Raw genomic sequence first — 17,821 nt, forward strand, 5'->3', positions numbered from 1 at the left:
AATCATCCTCCCATATAATCACATCCTTCGGGACCATAAAAAAATGGTGTGACTATAAAAATTATATATGATGTGATTAAAGGGAAGGTTTTTTTAATAAGTTTATTAGTAACTTGGGATTAATGTAAATGTGCTTATAAGGGAGTTGTGATTATACAGGGGGTGACTATATGGGAGGACGACTGTAATTATAAAAATACTATATAGTATAACTAAAAAGAGGGTTTTATTAACTTAAAAGAACTATGAAAAATATTAAAATAAGTAAATCTAGTAAAAAAAATTTATTATTGATTATACATATTTTTTAAAGTTAGAATTATGATAATATCAGTTAGTTAACTAAAACAGAACAGAAAAATAAAATTCTGAATTTTAATTTAGACCAACATAAATGTACTTATAAGGGAAATGTAACTATATTTAGATGTATTTATAGAGGGGATTGGCTGTATTAATATTAATAGTTTTACTTTTTTAGTATAGATTTTTAACTTTAATTTAAATTCCAGAACTTTGGTAAAATTTTATTTTTACAGTACTTTTGAAAACTTTTTTTTAAAGGCTTTATAAAGTTTTAGAACTTTTAATAAGTATTAAAATTATTTTTTAAAAAAAAGGTATAGAAAAGTTTTTAGGATTACTTCTAAATCTTTTTACAAAAGTATTTTTATAAATATTTTATTTTATTTTAAATTTTTTTTATAAAATTTAATTTTTGACTTTTTTTAATTACAAATCATATAATATAAATCTTTTGGTTAATTTTATTTATCAAATGCTGATTTTAATTAGCAGTTTTTAATAGTTGAATTTATTTATTAATAGAATAGTTGTACTAATATTCTAGTAATTTATTATAATATTAAATATATAATGAATGCATTTTTTTAAATATGCAAATTGATTTTTTTCAGTTAATAATTCTATATTAAAAATTATAGAAAATAGTAAAATTATAACAAGATTTATAAGAAATTTTTATTTGTTAAAATTTTAGGAATTATTTTTTGTACTAAAAAATTTAAATAACATGCATAAATTGGTTTTTTTTCAAATCTCGTTAATATGTTAAATCATGTGATCGATTTTTAGAACACAGAATTGGTCTGGGCGATTCAAACTAGTTCGACTTTCAAAAGTGTACGAAAAATACAAGCTTGTTAGTTGTTTGAATATTCTAGTAATATTTTACTCTTTGGTTTACTTAAAATTTTAATACATACCGAGTTGCATACTACCAATTGAGCCTTTTATAAGACAATTGGAAAGCTGCAGTCTTTCGTTTTCTTAACCCTGTAAAAATTAATTCCTTTAATACCTTTTATATTCCTCGACTTTTGATATCGCCTCGGGTAAGTATTTATTTAGACTTTTAAGATCATTTATGTCTATAGACTATTTATTTTAATCTTAAATTTATATTTATATTTTACAGACTTTCCGCGTTTCTTTTTGATTTGTTTAACTTTGACTCGTTTACCTTGCTTTGATTTTTTCAAACATAGAAAGAAGCCAACATCCAGTTAGTGAGAACGCGCCCAATGTTAGTTTATTTTGTCCATGATAAAATGTTTGATTTATTACTCAACTCTGTTGTTTTTTATCGTAATAGGACTTGTTGACCGTTCAAACTTCGCGAGCTTGTCCAGTCCTATTAATTCAATATTAATTCTTACATTAGTTATTTCTTGCGAATATAATAGATTCGCTTAAATTTATCTTTGTTTTATCGTATTTATCCTTCTATTTTATTTATTTAATAATTATCGTTTATTAATATAAAGTTAATTAAAAATTATTATTATTATTATTATTATTATTATTATTATTAGGTAAGATATTTGAAAAATGGATGGCGCTTCGCATAGTCGAAGGCGCTCTGATCATAATATATCATATAATCAATCTCCTCAACACAGATACAACAATTCTGAAAGAATGGACTTTGTTGGAATAACTATAAGCGACGATTATTCACAAAAACAACTCAACACATTACCCATAATGAATAATACTTCATCACCTTCGCAACAAAAACAATCATTACCAATTAATGTACAACGTCAAAATTCATATCCCCCAGTTCAAAATTCTGTTCAACAGCAAGAACCACCAGAAGGTCATAGTAGACGACGACTGGATAATTATGTTTCAAATTCACCGTCTGGACATTATACTGTATTACCCTCTTCTCAGCATCAAAATGTTCAGCGTCATCATCAACGGTCTTTGTCTGGACACCAGTCACAGCAGTCTTCCCAGAGTCAATCATATTCACAGATTTCTTCATTTCATCAAACACATCAATCTTCTCATATTAATTCTCGTCAACATCAACGTCCTCCACATTCACAACAACAATCTAGTGGACAACAGCCCCCACCTCCATTACCGAATAAACTTGCTCCTCCTATACAGACTGGTTTTCAAGTGACATATTCTCCGAGTTCTCAGCCTCCATCACCGAACGCTTTTCCAGCGCCACCTGCTTTTTCAGTAGCTGCTTCCCCGAATAAGTCATCATCTCAACAATTAAACCAATCTCGAACAGATTTCGGCAGCAGTAAATCAGAATATCGACCTACCGCGTTTCGACGAGTTCGATCTAAATCAGATTTACGACCTCAACCAGCACGTCGAGTAGATCTTACGAAAGGCGTTGTCAACGTATGTGCGATTTTATTAACATTTCGATATTTCGCAGGGACCTTAGCTGTCATCCTCATTTTTATTGCCGTATCATGGGATAACAAAATTGTGCTCGTAAATATTCAAATCACGAACACAGCCATTAAAAGCGTTGACTGTAAACTTAACGTTAACGTACCAGAATATCAATCCTCATTTCCGGTACGACCTAGCTTATAATCCACGTCGCGTATTAACAAAACCATCAAAAGGTGTTAAAAATGATGGGTTCGATAACGAGGATTGCGATTATATTTTATATGTGAACGATATATTGGGTAGTGAAGAAGGACAAAAGTAAAATTTTATCTCTCTTTTTTTTCTTATAGAAACAGAAACTCGTGACGTTTTTATATTAAATTTAATTTTTGTATATTTAGGTACCTAATACTGGATATTCTAGGCCAAGGAACATTTGGGCAAGTTGTAAAATGCCAGAATTTGAAGACAAGGGAAATTGTAGCAGTAAAAGTTGTAAAAAATAAGCCTGCTTATTTTAATCAGAGTATGATGGAAGTGACTATATTGGAGTTGGTAGAGTATAAAATAATTAGCATTATTTCTTAATTTAGCAAATTTATAAATATAGAGATAAATTTGTTTATTTCTTGTTGTTTGTATTCTTTATTGAAAAAGTATTTATTAGTTTCTAATTTAATTTAGTTAAACCAAACATGGGATAATCAAGATCAGCATCATATTTTACGACTTTTGGATACATTTATTCACCGTCGACATCTTTGTCTCGTGTTCGAACTTTTGTCCGTTAACCTTTATGAACTGATTAAACAAAATCAGTTTCGAGGACTTAGTACGAATCTTGTCAGAGTTTTTGTCGCTCAATTACTGGATTCATTGACGATTTTAAATGAAGCACGCATAATTCATTGTGATTTGAAACCGGAAAATGTGCTATTGAAAAAGTGTGTGAATCATCCGTTATAAATATAGTATATAATTAATTTTAAAGAAAGTTATAAGACATGTCAAATATTTTTATGTGTTTCATATTTTTTTTTTTTTTTAGTTTAGAATCACCGACGATTAAAGTGATTGATTTTGGTTCCGCGTGCCATGAACGTCAAACAGTCTATACGTATATTCAATCGCGATTTTACCGAAGTCCTGAAGTACTGTTAGGATTACCGTAAGAATTATTTATTTAGTTAATATTTATTAATTTGAAGTAACTTATTTTCTCCATTTTCCTTTGTAGATATTCATCGTCGATTGATATGTGGTCATTAGGTTGTATTGCAGTCGAATTATTCCTTGGATTGCCATTGTTTCCGGGTAGTTCCGAATATAATCAAGTGTCTCGGATTGTCGAGATGTTGGGTATTCCCCCGGTTTATATGATTGCCAATGGAAAAACCGCCCATGAATATTTCGACCGTTACACAAATGAACATGGTCAAAAGAAATATCGATTGAAGTCCATGGAACAATATATGAAAGAACATAATACTATTGAACAACCTTCCAAGAGATATTTCTCGGCAGTAAAGCTCCCGGAAATCATTAAATCATATCCAGTAATGAGAAAAGGGCTGACTCAAAAAGAGATAGATAAAGGTAATTAATTATCTTGAATTATTGTATTTTATTTTTTTTTTATAAAAAAAAAAGAAAAAAATAAATAAGTAAATAAAATAAATACATTTTGCTTTTGAAATAGAAATGCAAAATCGACTGGCTTTTATCGATTTTGTACAAGGACTATTGAATCTTAACCCTTTAGAGCGCTGGTCTCCACAGCAAGCAAAATTGCATCCATTCATAACAGGTGAAAAGTTCACTGGTAAATTTACACCGCCTATGCTAATGAAAACGCCTAATAAGATAGGGTCATCAACAGCACAGCCTATATCTTCAAATTCATCGGTCCCCCAGAATCCAAGTTTGATGCAAATACCCTCACCTACAAAATATAAAGCATCAAATAATTCACCAAAAATACAACAAAAGAACCCTTCTTTTGCTCATGATATGCCTACAGTGACGATTTCTCATGCCGCTGCTTCTAGCAGTCAAATTTCATCTTCAAGACAACCGTCGCAGCAACAACAGCAGCAACAAACTTCGACTAAAATGTCTTCATTAGTTCCAAAATCTAGCATAAGTTCATTAAGACCTAGAGCTAGCACGATTGGAAACATTCAAGTTCCACCACAGATACAGAGAGCCGCAGCACTTGTTACTCCGGGTAGTGTTGGTGCATCACCAGGGGAACATCCTAAAAAAGATCCAAGGCGATTACCACAGCATTATCCTCATTTGCAATTATTGCAAGAACAAGATCAACAACATGAAATACAGCAATTTTCTGTTGTAGTGGATAGTGATGTTAAACGTACATCCGATTCGACAAATGGTCCTAATAATAATACATCATCTGGTGGTTGGCAAGAACAAGAAAGGCGAAATCAAAAAGATGAACGGTCACCAAAGGACGAGCGAAAGCATATAACAACATCAAATGATTTAGGAGGGGTTGACAGCTCAAATGATAATAATACCACTGCAAATATAAAAAATATAAATAACGAGAAGAGGGTACGTAAGACTAATGAAGTAACTATGCCTGGTAGTATGCCAAACGGAGTAATAGCAGGTTTGGGAACTACAAGCGGTGGATTGGACGACAGCATCCTTGGTTCAACTGGACCCCCGCTACATTTAACACAGCAATATCATCAAAAATCTCTGCAACAACTCCAACAGATACAAATTGAACAGTCAAAAAACAGTGCTCAAAATAGCAGCAATAATAAATCATGGAAATCATCGTCACCCTCATCATCATCGAAACCATCAGTATTACCTCAACATCATCATTACCAGCAGTCCGGATTACGCCACCCGTCACCATTACCTGCAGTTTCTGTGAACGTAGTCTCACCCATAATGACCCATGCACAGCCTCGCCCTTCTAACTTCCGCTCGTCGCCTTCATATAATAATAATCAGTCTCCATTATCGTTTCGTAATTCACCAAGTCATTTTACTACACCTAGCACTTCACCATATATGATGCAGAAACAGCCATCACAGAATCAACACCAACTTCCATTACCTGCGACTCATCCACAGCCAAAGCAACCATCTTCGATAGCATTATCGGGAAATTATCATCATAATTTAGCTCCTCCAACAAATTATGATCAATACAATCTTCATTCACATCAATCACATCGTCATTATCCTAATAATCGAATATCACCATCTACTTCACCATCATATCCACCAAACAATTCTTCACAATCAGGATATGGTATATCCTCTTCGCCTACTACTTCTCATCAATTACCGTCATATTTTCAAAAAAATCATAATTTTGGTCATAATCATCATCACAACAGTTCCTCTTCACAGATGGGACCTACCTCCTTATCACAAGGAGCGTCACCAAATCCCATAAGTCCGACTGTCCCTGGTAATTCAACGATGACAAGTGATGCACACCATCACCATAACAATAATCATGATCCAAAATATAATAACCAAAGAGAAATAAATACTTTGCCGTATCAAATGGCTTAATGGACATAGGAAAGGGATTGAATATATTAGTTGTAAAAAGAAAAGGCATTGATTAATTAATGCTACTTGACATTATTCGAAGTATATTTATTATTTGCCTTTATTTTTATTTAAAAAAGAAAAAAATTAAGAACAAAAATACAAGAATATTATTGGTAGCTAATGGATAGAATTATTTTTGATAGAAATTATTGTGTTTTCGAAAGGTGGAAAACATCCAAAAAATAATATATTTGTTTCATTCAAAGATGGATATTTATTTTTTCCCAAAATTTAAATTATAATTTGCAATTTAGGTTGGATTGACTTGTAATTTTGACTCGATTTATTAACTGTGACAAAAGACTGTAACAATTTGTATTTTTTATTCTGTGTTGTTCTAAGTGTATTAATTTTTTTTAATTACAATCGAATAACAAAAACAACCGAACTAAAAAATTTTAGGTAATTGATTTAATTTCACACCATTATCATTGTGGATTTTGTTTTGTTAATTCTTCAGCATTTGGCATTTAATTATATGAAAAAAAAAACTTTTGATTAAAACAATACTTTTTAAATGAATTAATTTTATTTAAATATGCAAAAGATTTACTTGTAAATTTGTTAACATTTTATTAAATGCAAATAATACATAAATACATTATATAAAACAAACAGCCATCATTTTTTTTTTAGTTTAAGAATTAAAATAAATTTTTAGGCAGTTCTCAAAACTCCTGCATTGATTAATTTATGAATATTCGCTGCTACGGTAGGATTTTTCAAATGTCTAAAATTAAAATGTAAAAAATATTATTAATAAATCGCAAATTTAATTGAAATCAAGTCTTTCTTGTACATACTCCTTAAAAGCACGAGGATCTTCCTGACTTTGTTGAAGAATTTGTTGCATAACAGGGTCTTGAAGAATTCTCTATATTAAGTAAAAATCGAGAATTAAAATTAAAATTCACCCAATTACAATAAATATTATAAATATTTATTATATTTATTTACCGCAATTTCAGGATCACTTGCGGCTTTTCTTAAAGTTTCTTCGGTACTTTCTTGTGAACCACTGGCATTACTTTGCCACATCGCTTCGCGACATTTTTGTGTTTGTTTAGCAATTTCCGCGGCATGTTGGCCGGTTGTATCATGTTTTAAAGCTGCATCACAAGTCTCCATACATTTTGAATATTCCTTTTTCGAGAATTCAACAGCAGCTTTACGAATATATGCCTTAACTGTAAAGAAAAGTTAATAGTTAATGCGATGATCAATAATTTATAATATTGAAATAATTAATAATTAGCATACCGAAAGTAGGATCAAGACTAATACAAGTTTCACAATCTTTTAATGCTTCGGGATAAGCCATTAATTTAGTATAACAAGCAGCCCGATTACTATAAGCTCTTGGATCCTTTTCATTACGTTTGATAGCTTCAGTGTATTTTGCTACGGCGTTAGCAAAATCATTTTTCTTAAATAACTCATTTCCTTCTTCACGTGCTTTATCAGATAATTCAGGATTATAATAAGCTTCTTTCTCCTTCTTGACTTTTAATTTTTCTGTATCGTTTAATTTTTTTAATGTATCTGGTGTACGATGTTCTGTTAATGATTTTTGATAATATTTAATTGCTTCATCCAATTTATCTAATTTATAATATGCATTTCCAATTCTTCCATATGCACTATGAATTTAAAGGAAAGAAGTTAGATTTAAATCGATTAGGGAAAAAAATAAAATTTTTTTGATTCTTACCGAGCAATCAATTTGAAATCTACACGATGTTCACGACCAACTTCGATAGCATTCTCACAAGTTTCGATGCACTCATCGTACTTTTCTTGTTCAAATAATACGGCTTACAATAAAAAAATTCATAATTAAAAGCTATTTTATTAAATATACGTTACCGATTACTGTACTCACCAGCCTTATTTGTTAAAATTGATGCATTAGTAGGATCTAATTCCCAAGCTTTATCATAATGTTTTAATGCTTCCTCAAATTCTCGCTTCTTGTATGCTGTGTTACCAAGTTCTTTTTCCTTGACGGATTTCTCTTTATTAAGTTCTTCTTCGGTTTTTTCCGTTGGTTCAGGAATGTCATATTCCTGTGGTTCAGGTGGCTTATGCTAACAAAAATAAGTTACAATTTATTTGTCCTTGAAGGTTTAAACCGTTTTATTATAACATACCTCTTCAGGTTGCGGTGGTTGCTGTGGTTGCTGTGGCTGTGGTGGTTCTTGTGGACCACTTTGAGGATTCACTGAACCAGTCAGTATATACATAAATACATTCTTTATACGGTCATCCTGTAAATGGCTATTTATAAAAGTTAAATATATTCATACAAATATACTCATTAATATTATATACACTTACGCGTTAAATTGTTTGGGATCAGCTTGTATAGCTTTAACTTTTTCAACGAAATCAGGTTGATCTAGGTACGGTCTCAATTGTGGATTTAACGCGATTTTAACCAATATATCATCGGGGAATATTTTACCAAATGGACCTATTAATTTAAATTGTGAGTTAGAAACCAATAAAATCTACGAGAATCATTAATAATCATTGAATAGAATTCGGCATTATTATTGGAAATTAGCCATCTAAATAGTTTACGACAAAATTTCGAATTTATTCTTATTACCATTATCTAAGGCTGACTCAACTTCATCGAATGATTTTTTTAGCTGGGCATTATTTGGGTCGTGTTTAAGGCCTTCTTGGTAAGTATCACGAGCTTCTTCTAATTTTCCAAGACCGTGAAGAGCTGCTCCTTTTCTACTATAGCCCTATTCCAAGTAAAATAAAATTATATTACCTTTTTACTAACTTGAACAACCTCATTATTATCAAGCGAAGAATGGCGCGTTTCTATTGAAGTATATACCTTTGCCCAATCTTTTTTCAATTCAATAGTTTTATTTGCGCTTTCTAAAGCTTTATCGTATTGCTTTAACGACGCATAGCAGGCAGACATATTTGAATAAAGCACATGGTTTGTAGGGTCTATTTCTATAGCTTTAGTAAATAATTCTATTGCTTTTTCATAATTTTTAGCGGAGAAGGCTTCATTTCCTTTAGCTTTCAATTCTTCAGCCTATAAAAAAAATTATATGTTACTATTATTTCTAATTGGTTACTTTGGTTACTTTTCATTCCATACTTACACTCATTATTACAAATTTTTTTTTATTTAAGCATAAAAAGGTTTGAAACGAAAGTTGGTAAGGATTCGTAAATTGAAAAAAATAACACGCCGATACCCGTTATATATAAATAGATCTTCCGCAGTTACGTGTTGAAAGAACGTGCCAGAAATTTCCGTTTTTTTCACACAGAGATTACACTATTAGGTCAATCTGGTTGGCTGTACTAACACATGACATGTAATTTCAAAAAAGCTTTTTTTTATTTCTGGAAAAAACAATAATCGCAATAATAGACTCAAAAAAAAAAGACAATAATTTGAATTTGAAATCAACGCAAAAAAATAAAAAAACAAGAATTTTTAAATAAGGATATTAAATAAGGATCTTTAGAATAATGAAAATAATGTTATCACTTAAAATACAAAAATAGATGAAAATAAAGGAAAACAGAAAAGTAATATATATAATATATATGTTAGCTTTTGAATTAGCTTTTTTTTTATTTTATAAAAGAAAAAAGAAATAATAAATATATTGTTACATATATGTATATTTTAATATATTATAAAAATCATCTATTTTTTTTTGTCTTCTTGTCAGAATTTAAACAAGAAAAGTTTATATATGTATTTGGTAATATATATATATATATATTTTTTTTAAAAAATTTTTTGAATCTGATTTATAAACCCAACTTATATAGAAGACACCCACTAATTTTTTTATAGATTATCCAAAGTGCAAGAATCTAGATCGTCTCAACCTATTGTTCTGTCCCGAATTCTTGAATCTTGGACAAAATATAAAGCCGAGATACTTCCAGAAGTTGTTACACGCGTAAAAAATTTTTATACAAATAACGGAGAATAAATAATTATATCTCTATCATTAAGAATTAGGCTCCCCGTCGATCTATTGTCCAGCAAATTATATTTTTTCTTTTTAATGAACAATAACGACCATGCCTTCCATTTCAGGATTGTTTAATAGTTCGTTGTTAAGAGCTTCCTCTTCTTCGAACATACTCAAACTACCAACACGTGCCATTCCCATCTTTCTACGATGTTTAAGACATTGTTTATACATAGTCCAAACAGCTGAATTAGCAAGTAGTCCCTGACGTAAATGTGAAAGATAAGTATAGAAATCGCAAACAGCAACAACGCGATCTCTACAGAATCGATCAAGAGGAATCCATCCAGGGGTTCCAGTTACAGAGAATCTTGATGTTCGTGAAGATGACATTGTTGTAGCTGATGGTGGTACAACTGCATCAGGTCCAGAAAGTCTCATACGGAAATCACAACTTCTTAAATGACCACAAAGGCCACATTTAACTTTTGGGGATGGCGGAGGTTCTTGATAACTATTTTGCCGTGTAATTGACGTATTGCTAATTTGACTGGACATTGGTGTAGAATTCGAAGAATTGAAATATATAGTTTGAATTTCGCATTGATTCTTCATAATGGCATCTAATAAGCGTCTCTTGTAGAAAGGTGATTTCCAGCCACTGCTTCCTTCAAAAAGACAAGGTTGAATATCTTCAACCATACAACGTTTCATAAATGCATGAGTAGGCGTAGAATTTGTAGGAACAGGAGAAGTTACAAATGATTTAACATATTCTTGGAATTCTTCAAACACAACTCCATCAATATATACGCGTCTACCCTTTTGCATGTATTCATCAACAGAAGCAGTAGAGAAAATACTAGGCGACATATGTCCAAAGTTTCCAAATATTCTGCTAGAACGAGGACTGTTTACAGGGGAATTTGACATTAAGCTCCTCCTTATGACAGAATTTCTGTTTAATCCACTAGTTGGAGTTGGCGCTGTTTGTCGTTGTTTTGTTGTATCCAGATGAACCAATAATAATTTCAACTCTCTTAAGCGGTCTTGTCTAGTTCCCGAAGATTTGATAGAGGCTTCTAATTTACCTTTAAATTCTCTATTTAACATTTCTAGTTCTTCATGGGTATTAGCTTCATCAAATACCATTTGATTTACTTTATCAAACATTGCATTTATCCAATCATCGATTTCTTGTTCTAAACTCTCCTTACTAACTTGAAGTTGAGCACGAAGAGTTTGTTCCTCCGAAAGAGATATAGCAAGAGCTGAAAGATCTCGTTTAAGATAAGCACGTTCTTCAATATGTTGATCAACTTGCGCAAGTAATGTATTACAATTTGGACAAAGATTTGCTGTTTGAGATAAATCAGGAACAGGTCCCTGTGGAGGAAGATGATCATGAATATGCGTGTCAAGCTCATCATCTGATTCCTCTTCTTCCTGATCTGTTTCTTCTTCTTCACGTTCTGTTCGATCGTCAATGTCTTCTGGTTCATCATGTACATAATTATTAATTAACGTTTTATTGTTAGACATTGCAAAGTCTGCGCGTCGACGATGTTCCAATTCTTCTTCATCATCAATATTATCATAATTAATTGAAGTTTGGTAAGTATCATCAATTTCTTCAGGGTCATGAGGATCAGGATAATCTGCAATGTCTTCATCTCCATCTAAATCAACATCATCAAGACTGACAGAAAATTCGCTGCAGACAGACTCTCTTCTTGAGATATTATTATCATCGTCTGGTTTCTGTTGAGAATTATTATTATTATTATCATTATTATCATTATCATTATCGTTTGCAGGATTTTGTTCATCATTTATTCTATCAGATTCGTAATCGTCGTTAAATGGTTGAATTTTTGAATCACGCCTCATTGAGACGAATGAGTGCTGTTTTTTATATTCTTTAGAAGTAACTTTATTATTATTTTGAGCGTTTTTTAAATAGTTTAGGCATAATTTAATACTATCTAAAAATTGTCCTTCTAAATCGTTCGATTCAACCGCAGTAGCATTATCATCATCATCTTTGCTATTATCATCATCGTCATCAAGATTTTGAGCTCTAAATGTTTCTACAGTTCTTGCCAATACAATTATTGCCTCTCGAGCTCCAAATTCGAGTCTGCTAATCTTTGTTTTCAAATTATGAACATACTCATCTTTCTCACCAAGTTCTTGAAGCAATTGGTCACGTTCTTGTTCATGAGATTCGTTTATAACCTGGTTCAAAAATAAAAATAATGTTAACTAAAGATTTTATTATCAAATTTTAATTTATCAAATTATCATGCCCGATCATATTATCATCCGCTGGCGAAGTTTGTTGAACTTCTACAACCATCGTTGCAGCATAGATTGATATATTGATTCAACTGATACTCTATGCTAAAAAGATTGTTTCAAATAAAAAAACGCATATTCCCCGAGATTTACACAAACTTTATATATAATAACATCCGAGATTTACAATACACACCTCCAAATCATTTTCCAATTCAACAACCCTATTTTCCAATTTAGCTACAAGATCTTGTGCTTGAAGTATTAAAGGAATAAAATTTGTTTCGTTCATTTGTTGTAAACTTTCTTGCCCGTTCATTGTGAGTGAACTATCAAGTGCTGGCATACTATATTATAAGCAGACAGTGTCTAAAAGAAAAATTTCACGTTTTTAACATAACGTATTATTATAAGGTCATTAGAAAAAAAATAGTAAGATCAAAGTATACTTGAAATATATATGAGATGTACCGTAGTAAAATATTTTTTTAAAAAAAAGAGACAACGTAAAACGTCACAAGTTAATATATATATTATTTTTATTTTTGTTTTTTTTTAAAAAAAAAAAAATGAATACTAAACCAATAAAAAAAAGGTTTAAAATAAAGAAAAATTTTTTTAAAGAACAATATAATATAAACTTCTTAACAAAAAAGGGGAAAAGAAAAAAAAAAGAGGACTGAAAGAAAAAGAATAAGAAAAAGAAAGAAAAAGGGGAAGAAAGGGTGAAGGATTCACAATATTAGAGTTTTACAATAAGTATTTATAATGTGCGGCAGAAAAATTTTGGTAACTTAAAACGGTTATTTAATATGTAAATAATTTTCTTTCTCTTTCTTTCCTCTATAGCCTCATTTTTTTCTCTCTTGCAGTAGATACTACTAAAACTAAAGGTTGTGCAAATTACACTTAACCCGTACGGGGATTATAACGACTTTTTCATCACTCATCAGTTATCCAAGTTATCCAGTTATCACCAGTTTTTTTTTTTTTTTTTTGAAAAAATCTGATAAATATAATACTGTCAATAAACAAAAATACAAAATCGGTTAGAATACCCGCCAATTACAATATTTGTATACAAGTTGGGGACAGTTGGCTGAATTTCTACTTTATGTGTCATGTGAGATGTAAATCTTAAATTTGTGAAAAGAAAAAAATCAAGTTTTGGTACAATGAAAAAATCCGATGCATTCAAAAACTAATTTGCAACACAAACCCCAACGATCTGACCAATGTCAAAAAAAAACACAATTGATCAAATAAGAATAAGAAATAACGTATAATAGTAATAATAACTTTAATTATTTCTAAACCCTAAAGCTTTTAACTTAATATTGATTCTTTTGTTGCATCACTTCCGAGTTTGCTTGCTTCTTCATTCTTATTGGGACGGAAGTCATCACTCATTAATTCCCTTACTTGAGAAATAAAGGTTTCAGCTGCCTTTGAGGAAACATTTATATGTGATGACAATGACTCGATCAATTTATCAAGCCTTGAAACTTCTTCATCTTTCCGATAAGTTTCACTCATATTAACGCGCCTGCATATGATGAACAATGATTGTTCCATTAATTCATTGTGTATTATTGTAACCATTGGCAAAATTTTATATATCATACTTACTGATCGTAATTATGATATTCTTCGACTAAACTCGCCATTTGTGAAAATGTTTCTTCTTGCAAGTTTTCATTTTGTAAAAATGAATGCTGGCATGAATAAGGCGTTCCTGAAAAGGTAAAGCGCAATAAAGAATTACTAATCGCAAACAATAAACCCGAATAAAGAACTAAATTAAATAGAAATTAATACAGACTGAATTGTCCAGAAAGATCGTAATTTGTACCACTCATCCAAAATTGAAATCTTGATACATTAGAATCATGTTCAATATCATACGGTGTAACAATAACACCGATAAATGGTTCCACACCGTCTTCGCGTCGCCACATTTCCTATTAATAAGAAAGGAACATATTAACGATGAATATACCCCCTTATTCATTTTATAATTTTTTACCTGATATTGAGTCTGGTTTTCAATATCTCTAATAGAAGGTTGAGGATCAAATGTTGGGTGAGAATGATACCATCCAACAAATTCAAGACCTTTCTCAGCGAAAACTTCCCTAGCTGCAACTTCAGACGCAGGATCCATTTCACACTATAATAACGTAATATCTATCACTACAAAAAAAAATATTTTAATATTAAATAGTATTAAAATAAAATACCTGAAATCCAGTACTTGAACTTTTACAAGGATATACGTATATTACTTCCATGATTTCACGATCAGAAAAATAATGACCACCAAGTAAACCAATTATTTCCGTATGCGCCAAATGAGCGTGGAAATCCATCAAGAGCTATAATTTACAATCACATCAATTAAGGATTATTCGAAAAGATTTTTTTTCCAAATGCATATTACTCATACCATAACGTTCATCGAAACTGATACTCGAAACGGCGCAGGATTTCTCGATGTATAATGATGTGGTGGAACCAACCGAAAAGGATCATAAGAACCTACCATATCATATGCTAGAGCATCGTAACGTTATTTGTTAAGGTATTACAATGTAATTACAAGTTGATTTATAAATTTCTTTTAATAGAAGGATATTTCGTTATAATTGATTCGTCCCCCATTTTTATTGGTACGGGACCTTTTGCTTCGGCGTATGGGAACGTCATCTTAATTATTATCCAAGTACGATAACACTTCATTTATCATTGATCGAATATGCTATTATTTTTTCAAAAAAAAAAAGAACAATTCGATAATATTTATACCTCCCGTCGGCTCCACACTATTTTCTTTAGATCCATTTAGATTTTCCCTTGAACGTAAAAAAAAAAATGTATACATGTTTTTTAAGGTAAAAAAATGTATGAAATTTACATAATTAGCCTTAAAAAGAATTATTTGCTCTTACCATTCGCCATTATCGTTAAGAACTTTGATCCCACTTTATGATCGAAAAGGATTAAAGTTCAAAACGTTCCTATCAAATTAAGCAATTTGTCAAAATATGATTCATTGTTCTTACCGTCCTCGACGATAGTCACTATCTTCCAACTTCCCTTTACGTTTTATATTAGTATTTGATTTCTTTGTAGTCTCATCAAGTGATTTTCTCTTTACAGGACGCTTCTCTTTTTTTACGGAATCCTTGCCAATATTAATTGCTCCTATTGACTCCAGATATAAATGAACTCGTCCAATCGCATTTACATCACCACAATCCTGGTCAAATCATCATTAATTATTAGTTTTTAAAAAAGAATAAGGTATGGATAATATATGAAAATACCTTAAGTCCTGGTCTGACGCTTGTTTTAGAAACGAATTTCGGTTGACTTTTTAACCAAGCATTTAAAATATAATTCCTAATTTTCATGTAACGTTCAGGCGTTTTCAATCCTCTTCCAACAAAAAATTCTATATTACTTTGTCTTTCTTCTTCACTGATAATTGATTGATCAATTATCTGAGCACAAAAAAATGAAAGTCAATGAACATCATCCAAATTCGATAAAATACAAATTGAATTTTAAAAGAACAAAGAATCCACTTCATATATTCACCATCTCCTTAATCGAGCTTTTTTCAGCTAAATTCGAACTCGTACCTTCACCCAATTCTCTCGATTTGTCGATAGAATCGGAAAACTCTGCAGGGGGTGAAGAAGTCGCGTCTTTTTCCGATTGATACGCGTCACGAGTCGATGTTGAAGCTTTTTCCACAGCCTCCTCGGAACTAAATGAACTAGTCATTTCAACAAGAGAAAAAAAAATAAATTCAGTATTTTAGACGTATAATTTATCCCGATAAATGTGATAATTTATTATCATCAAAAGAAGGAAAGAAGGTGTGAGAAAATCATTGAAATAACGGATAAAATAACGAGTTTAATTTGTCACACATTCAAATTACAGTAAAAAAGTTCGTGTTTCGTTATCACTTTTTTACATCACTGGCTATGATCACCCATAAATTCACACTTAATCTGTTATCATCAGCTGATAAACTGAAAAAAAATTTTTTTCTTCAAGGTAAGCGAAAAGTTTTTTTTTTTAAATGTATATATGTGATGATATAAAAGTTTCAGACTAACATGAAGACTATTAAATTTAACCTCTAAGAAGTTCTGATATATAAATTTCATTTACATTTGCAAATTTTTTTGTTGTTAAATATTTATTAATTTTATTTTATAATAATTTTTATTACATAGGTAAATTCGAATGTTTCTTTTTGTATCTTCACTTCGATATGATTAAACCTAAATTAATCTGTCAATCCACTGAAATAAAAGTGTTGATAAAGGATATCACGCAAAAAAAAAATGATCTTATATTAACATATTAATTGATTTAGATAAAAATAAATTTTTTTTTAACCGTAATTCTTTTTTATTCTTGAAAATAGGAACGTCAAAAAAGAAATCTTGGAAACTTTAGAAGACTTGTACATGGGTTTAATTAGATATTTAGGAAATATGAAAAATTTAATTAATTTATTAATTATAATATATAAAATATAAACTTTCTTTCGTTGAATTTTTTCAATGTTTATTTTAATAAATTAAAATAACATATATTTGAAAAAAAGAAAAATGCTCAAAACTAAAAATCTACTGAGTTGTAACTACTGCATCGTCTTCAATCCCATCAACGTGACTATCAGCATCAAAAGTAGCTGCAATAGTGAAAATATATTAAATATATTTTATGCATATTAAATTAAAAAGAAAAAAATAGTTTATAATTTAATATGCTTACTAATGGTGCCAGCTGGTAGGGTAACCATGAGAGTTTTTCCTGTTATTGTAGTTTTGCCTGTGATCTTACCTCCTATTTTAGATTATTAGATCGATCATATTAATAGATGGATCTTTAATAAAGTATTACAAACGATTTTACAAAATATTTGTACCAAGTTCTGTAATTTTTTTCTCAGTTTTTTCGATGTCCTCATCTTTTGCATCTGATTTGAAACGAATGATTTTCTTGACTAAATTTGAAATAATAATGAGCTATAAAGCAACATAAAAATATAAACGAAAAGAAATTAAAATATTATTTGACATGAACCCTCGCTCATTCTTGATAAATTTATTATATACAGAAAAAAAGTTGAAAAGTCTTTGAACACGAAAAAAAGTAATATTTTCTTTGATATATATTTCAGTTTATTGTTATTTTGATAAACTTTAAAGTTATCAATACGACTTTAAATGGCCTTTATATATATGAATAAAAAT

At 30.4% G+C, this 17,821-nt stretch overlaps 5 protein-coding genes across 6 annotated transcripts; 1 reads left to right on the plus strand and 4 right to left on the minus strand.

Moving 5' to 3' along the window:
- Positions 1–1,851: 1,851 nt before the first annotated feature.
- On the plus strand, positions 1,852–6,879 carry OCT59_017571 (uncharacterized protein; the record flags this gene model as incomplete). Its single annotated transcript, XM_066137571.1, has 7 exons — positions 1,852–2,670; positions 2,792–2,988; positions 3,072–3,225; positions 3,355–3,614; positions 3,719–3,838; positions 3,908–4,266; positions 4,370–6,879. 7 exons carry the CDS (start codon positions 1,852–1,854, stop codon positions 6,232–6,234), a joined length of 3,774 nt encoding a protein of 1,257 aa, XP_066004138.1. The 3' UTR covers positions 6,235–6,879.
- OCT59_017572 (uncharacterized protein) lies at positions 6,828–9,479 on the minus strand. Its single transcript, XM_025322026.2, has 11 exons — positions 9,411–9,479; positions 9,131–9,340; positions 8,888–9,032; positions 8,614–8,749; positions 8,427–8,553; positions 8,159–8,363; positions 7,988–8,090; positions 7,537–7,916; positions 7,234–7,463; positions 7,080–7,150; positions 6,828–7,006 (listed from the first exon to the last, which is right to left on the minus strand). Exons 1-11 carry the CDS (start codon positions 9,414–9,416, stop codon positions 6,934–6,936), a joined length of 1,686 nt encoding a protein of 561 aa, XP_025167298.1. The 5' UTR covers positions 9,417–9,479; the 3' UTR covers positions 6,828–6,933.
- Positions 9,480–9,631: 152 nt separating this feature from the next.
- Positions 9,632–13,140, minus strand: OCT59_017573 (uncharacterized protein). Of its 2 annotated transcripts, none has more exons than XM_066137573.1 (3): positions 13,125–13,140; positions 12,739–12,889; positions 9,632–12,647 (listed from the first exon to the last, which is right to left on the minus strand). In XM_066137573.1, exon 3 carries the CDS (start codon positions 12,132–12,134, stop codon positions 10,335–10,337), a length of 1,800 nt encoding a protein of 599 aa, XP_066004140.1. In that variant the 5' UTR covers positions 12,135–12,647; positions 12,739–12,889; positions 13,125–13,140; the 3' UTR covers positions 9,632–10,334. The 2 variants fall into 2 exon arrangements, with proteins under 2 accessions (XP_066004140.1, XP_066004139.1); XM_066137572.1 differs by lacking the exon at positions 13,125–13,140 and adding an exon at positions 12,992–13,050 and having other exon boundaries at positions 9,632–12,482; positions 12,739–12,911.
- Positions 13,141–13,593: 453 nt separating this feature from the next.
- Positions 13,594–16,384, minus strand: OCT59_017574 (uncharacterized protein). Its single transcript, XM_066137574.1, has 12 exons — positions 16,143–16,384; positions 15,869–16,045; positions 15,605–15,801; positions 15,491–15,523; positions 15,348–15,394; positions 15,178–15,248; positions 14,989–15,105; positions 14,783–14,917; positions 14,569–14,712; positions 14,365–14,503; positions 14,172–14,277; positions 13,594–14,088 (listed from the first exon to the last, which is right to left on the minus strand). Exons 1-12 carry the CDS (start codon positions 16,329–16,331, stop codon positions 13,869–13,871), a joined length of 1,575 nt encoding a protein of 524 aa, XP_066004141.1. The 5' UTR covers positions 16,332–16,384; the 3' UTR covers positions 13,594–13,868.
- A 254-nt stretch (positions 16,385–16,638) lies between these two features.
- On the minus strand, positions 16,639–17,791 carry OCT59_017575 (uncharacterized protein). Its single transcript, XM_066137575.1, has 4 exons — positions 17,652–17,791; positions 17,494–17,571; positions 17,340–17,411; positions 16,639–17,256 (listed from the first exon to the last, which is right to left on the minus strand). Exons 1-4 carry the CDS (start codon positions 17,659–17,661, stop codon positions 17,192–17,194), a joined length of 225 nt encoding a protein of 74 aa, XP_066004142.1. The 5' UTR covers positions 17,662–17,791; the 3' UTR covers positions 16,639–17,191.
- Positions 17,792–17,821: the final 30 nt, after the last annotated feature.

Source organism: Rhizophagus irregularis, chromosome 26, assembly GCF_026210795.1.
Source record: "Rhizophagus irregularis chromosome 26, complete sequence".
NCBI classification, from domain to species: Eukaryota; Fungi; Glomeromycota; class Glomeromycetes; order Glomerales; family Glomeraceae; genus Rhizophagus; species Rhizophagus irregularis.

Coding starts and splice junctions, on each gene's coding strand:
- OCT59_017572 (XM_025322026.2), bottom strand. Junction 8,750..8,887: donor TGAGTCAGCCTTAGATAATG/GTAATAAGAATA, acceptor TTAAATTAATAG/GTCCATTTGGTAAAATATTC. Junction 8,364..8,426: donor AACCACCGCAACCTGAAGAG/GTATGTTATAAT, acceptor TATTTTTGTTAG/CATAAGCCACCTGAACCACA.
- OCT59_017573 (XM_066137572.1), bottom strand. CDS start 12,888: ATGCCAGCACTTGATAGTTCACTCACAATGAACGGGCAAGAAAGTTTA. Junction 12,483..12,738: donor AATTGGAAAATGATTTGGAG/GTGTGTATTGTA, acceptor TTTTTGAACCAG/GTTATAAACGAATCTCATGA.
- OCT59_017574 (XM_066137574.1), bottom strand. CDS start 16,331: ATGACTAGTTCATTTAGTTCCGAGGAGGCTGTGGAAAAAGCTTCAACA. Junction 15,395..15,490: donor CTTAACGATAATGGCGAATG/GTAAGAGCAAAT, acceptor TTTACGTTCAAG/GGAAAATCTAAATGGATCTA. Junction 14,504..14,568: donor AAAACCAGACTCAATATCAG/GTAAAAAATTAT, acceptor TCTTATTAATAG/GAAATGTGGCGACGCGAAGA.
- OCT59_017575 (XM_066137575.1), bottom strand. Junction 17,412..17,493: donor GAAAAAAATTACAGAACTTG/GTACAAATATTT, acceptor AATCTAAAATAG/GAGGTAAGATCACAGGCAAA. Junction 17,257..17,339: donor CCTACCAGCTGGCACCATTA/GTAAGCATATTA, acceptor TCACTATTGCAG/CTACTTTTGATGCTGATAGT.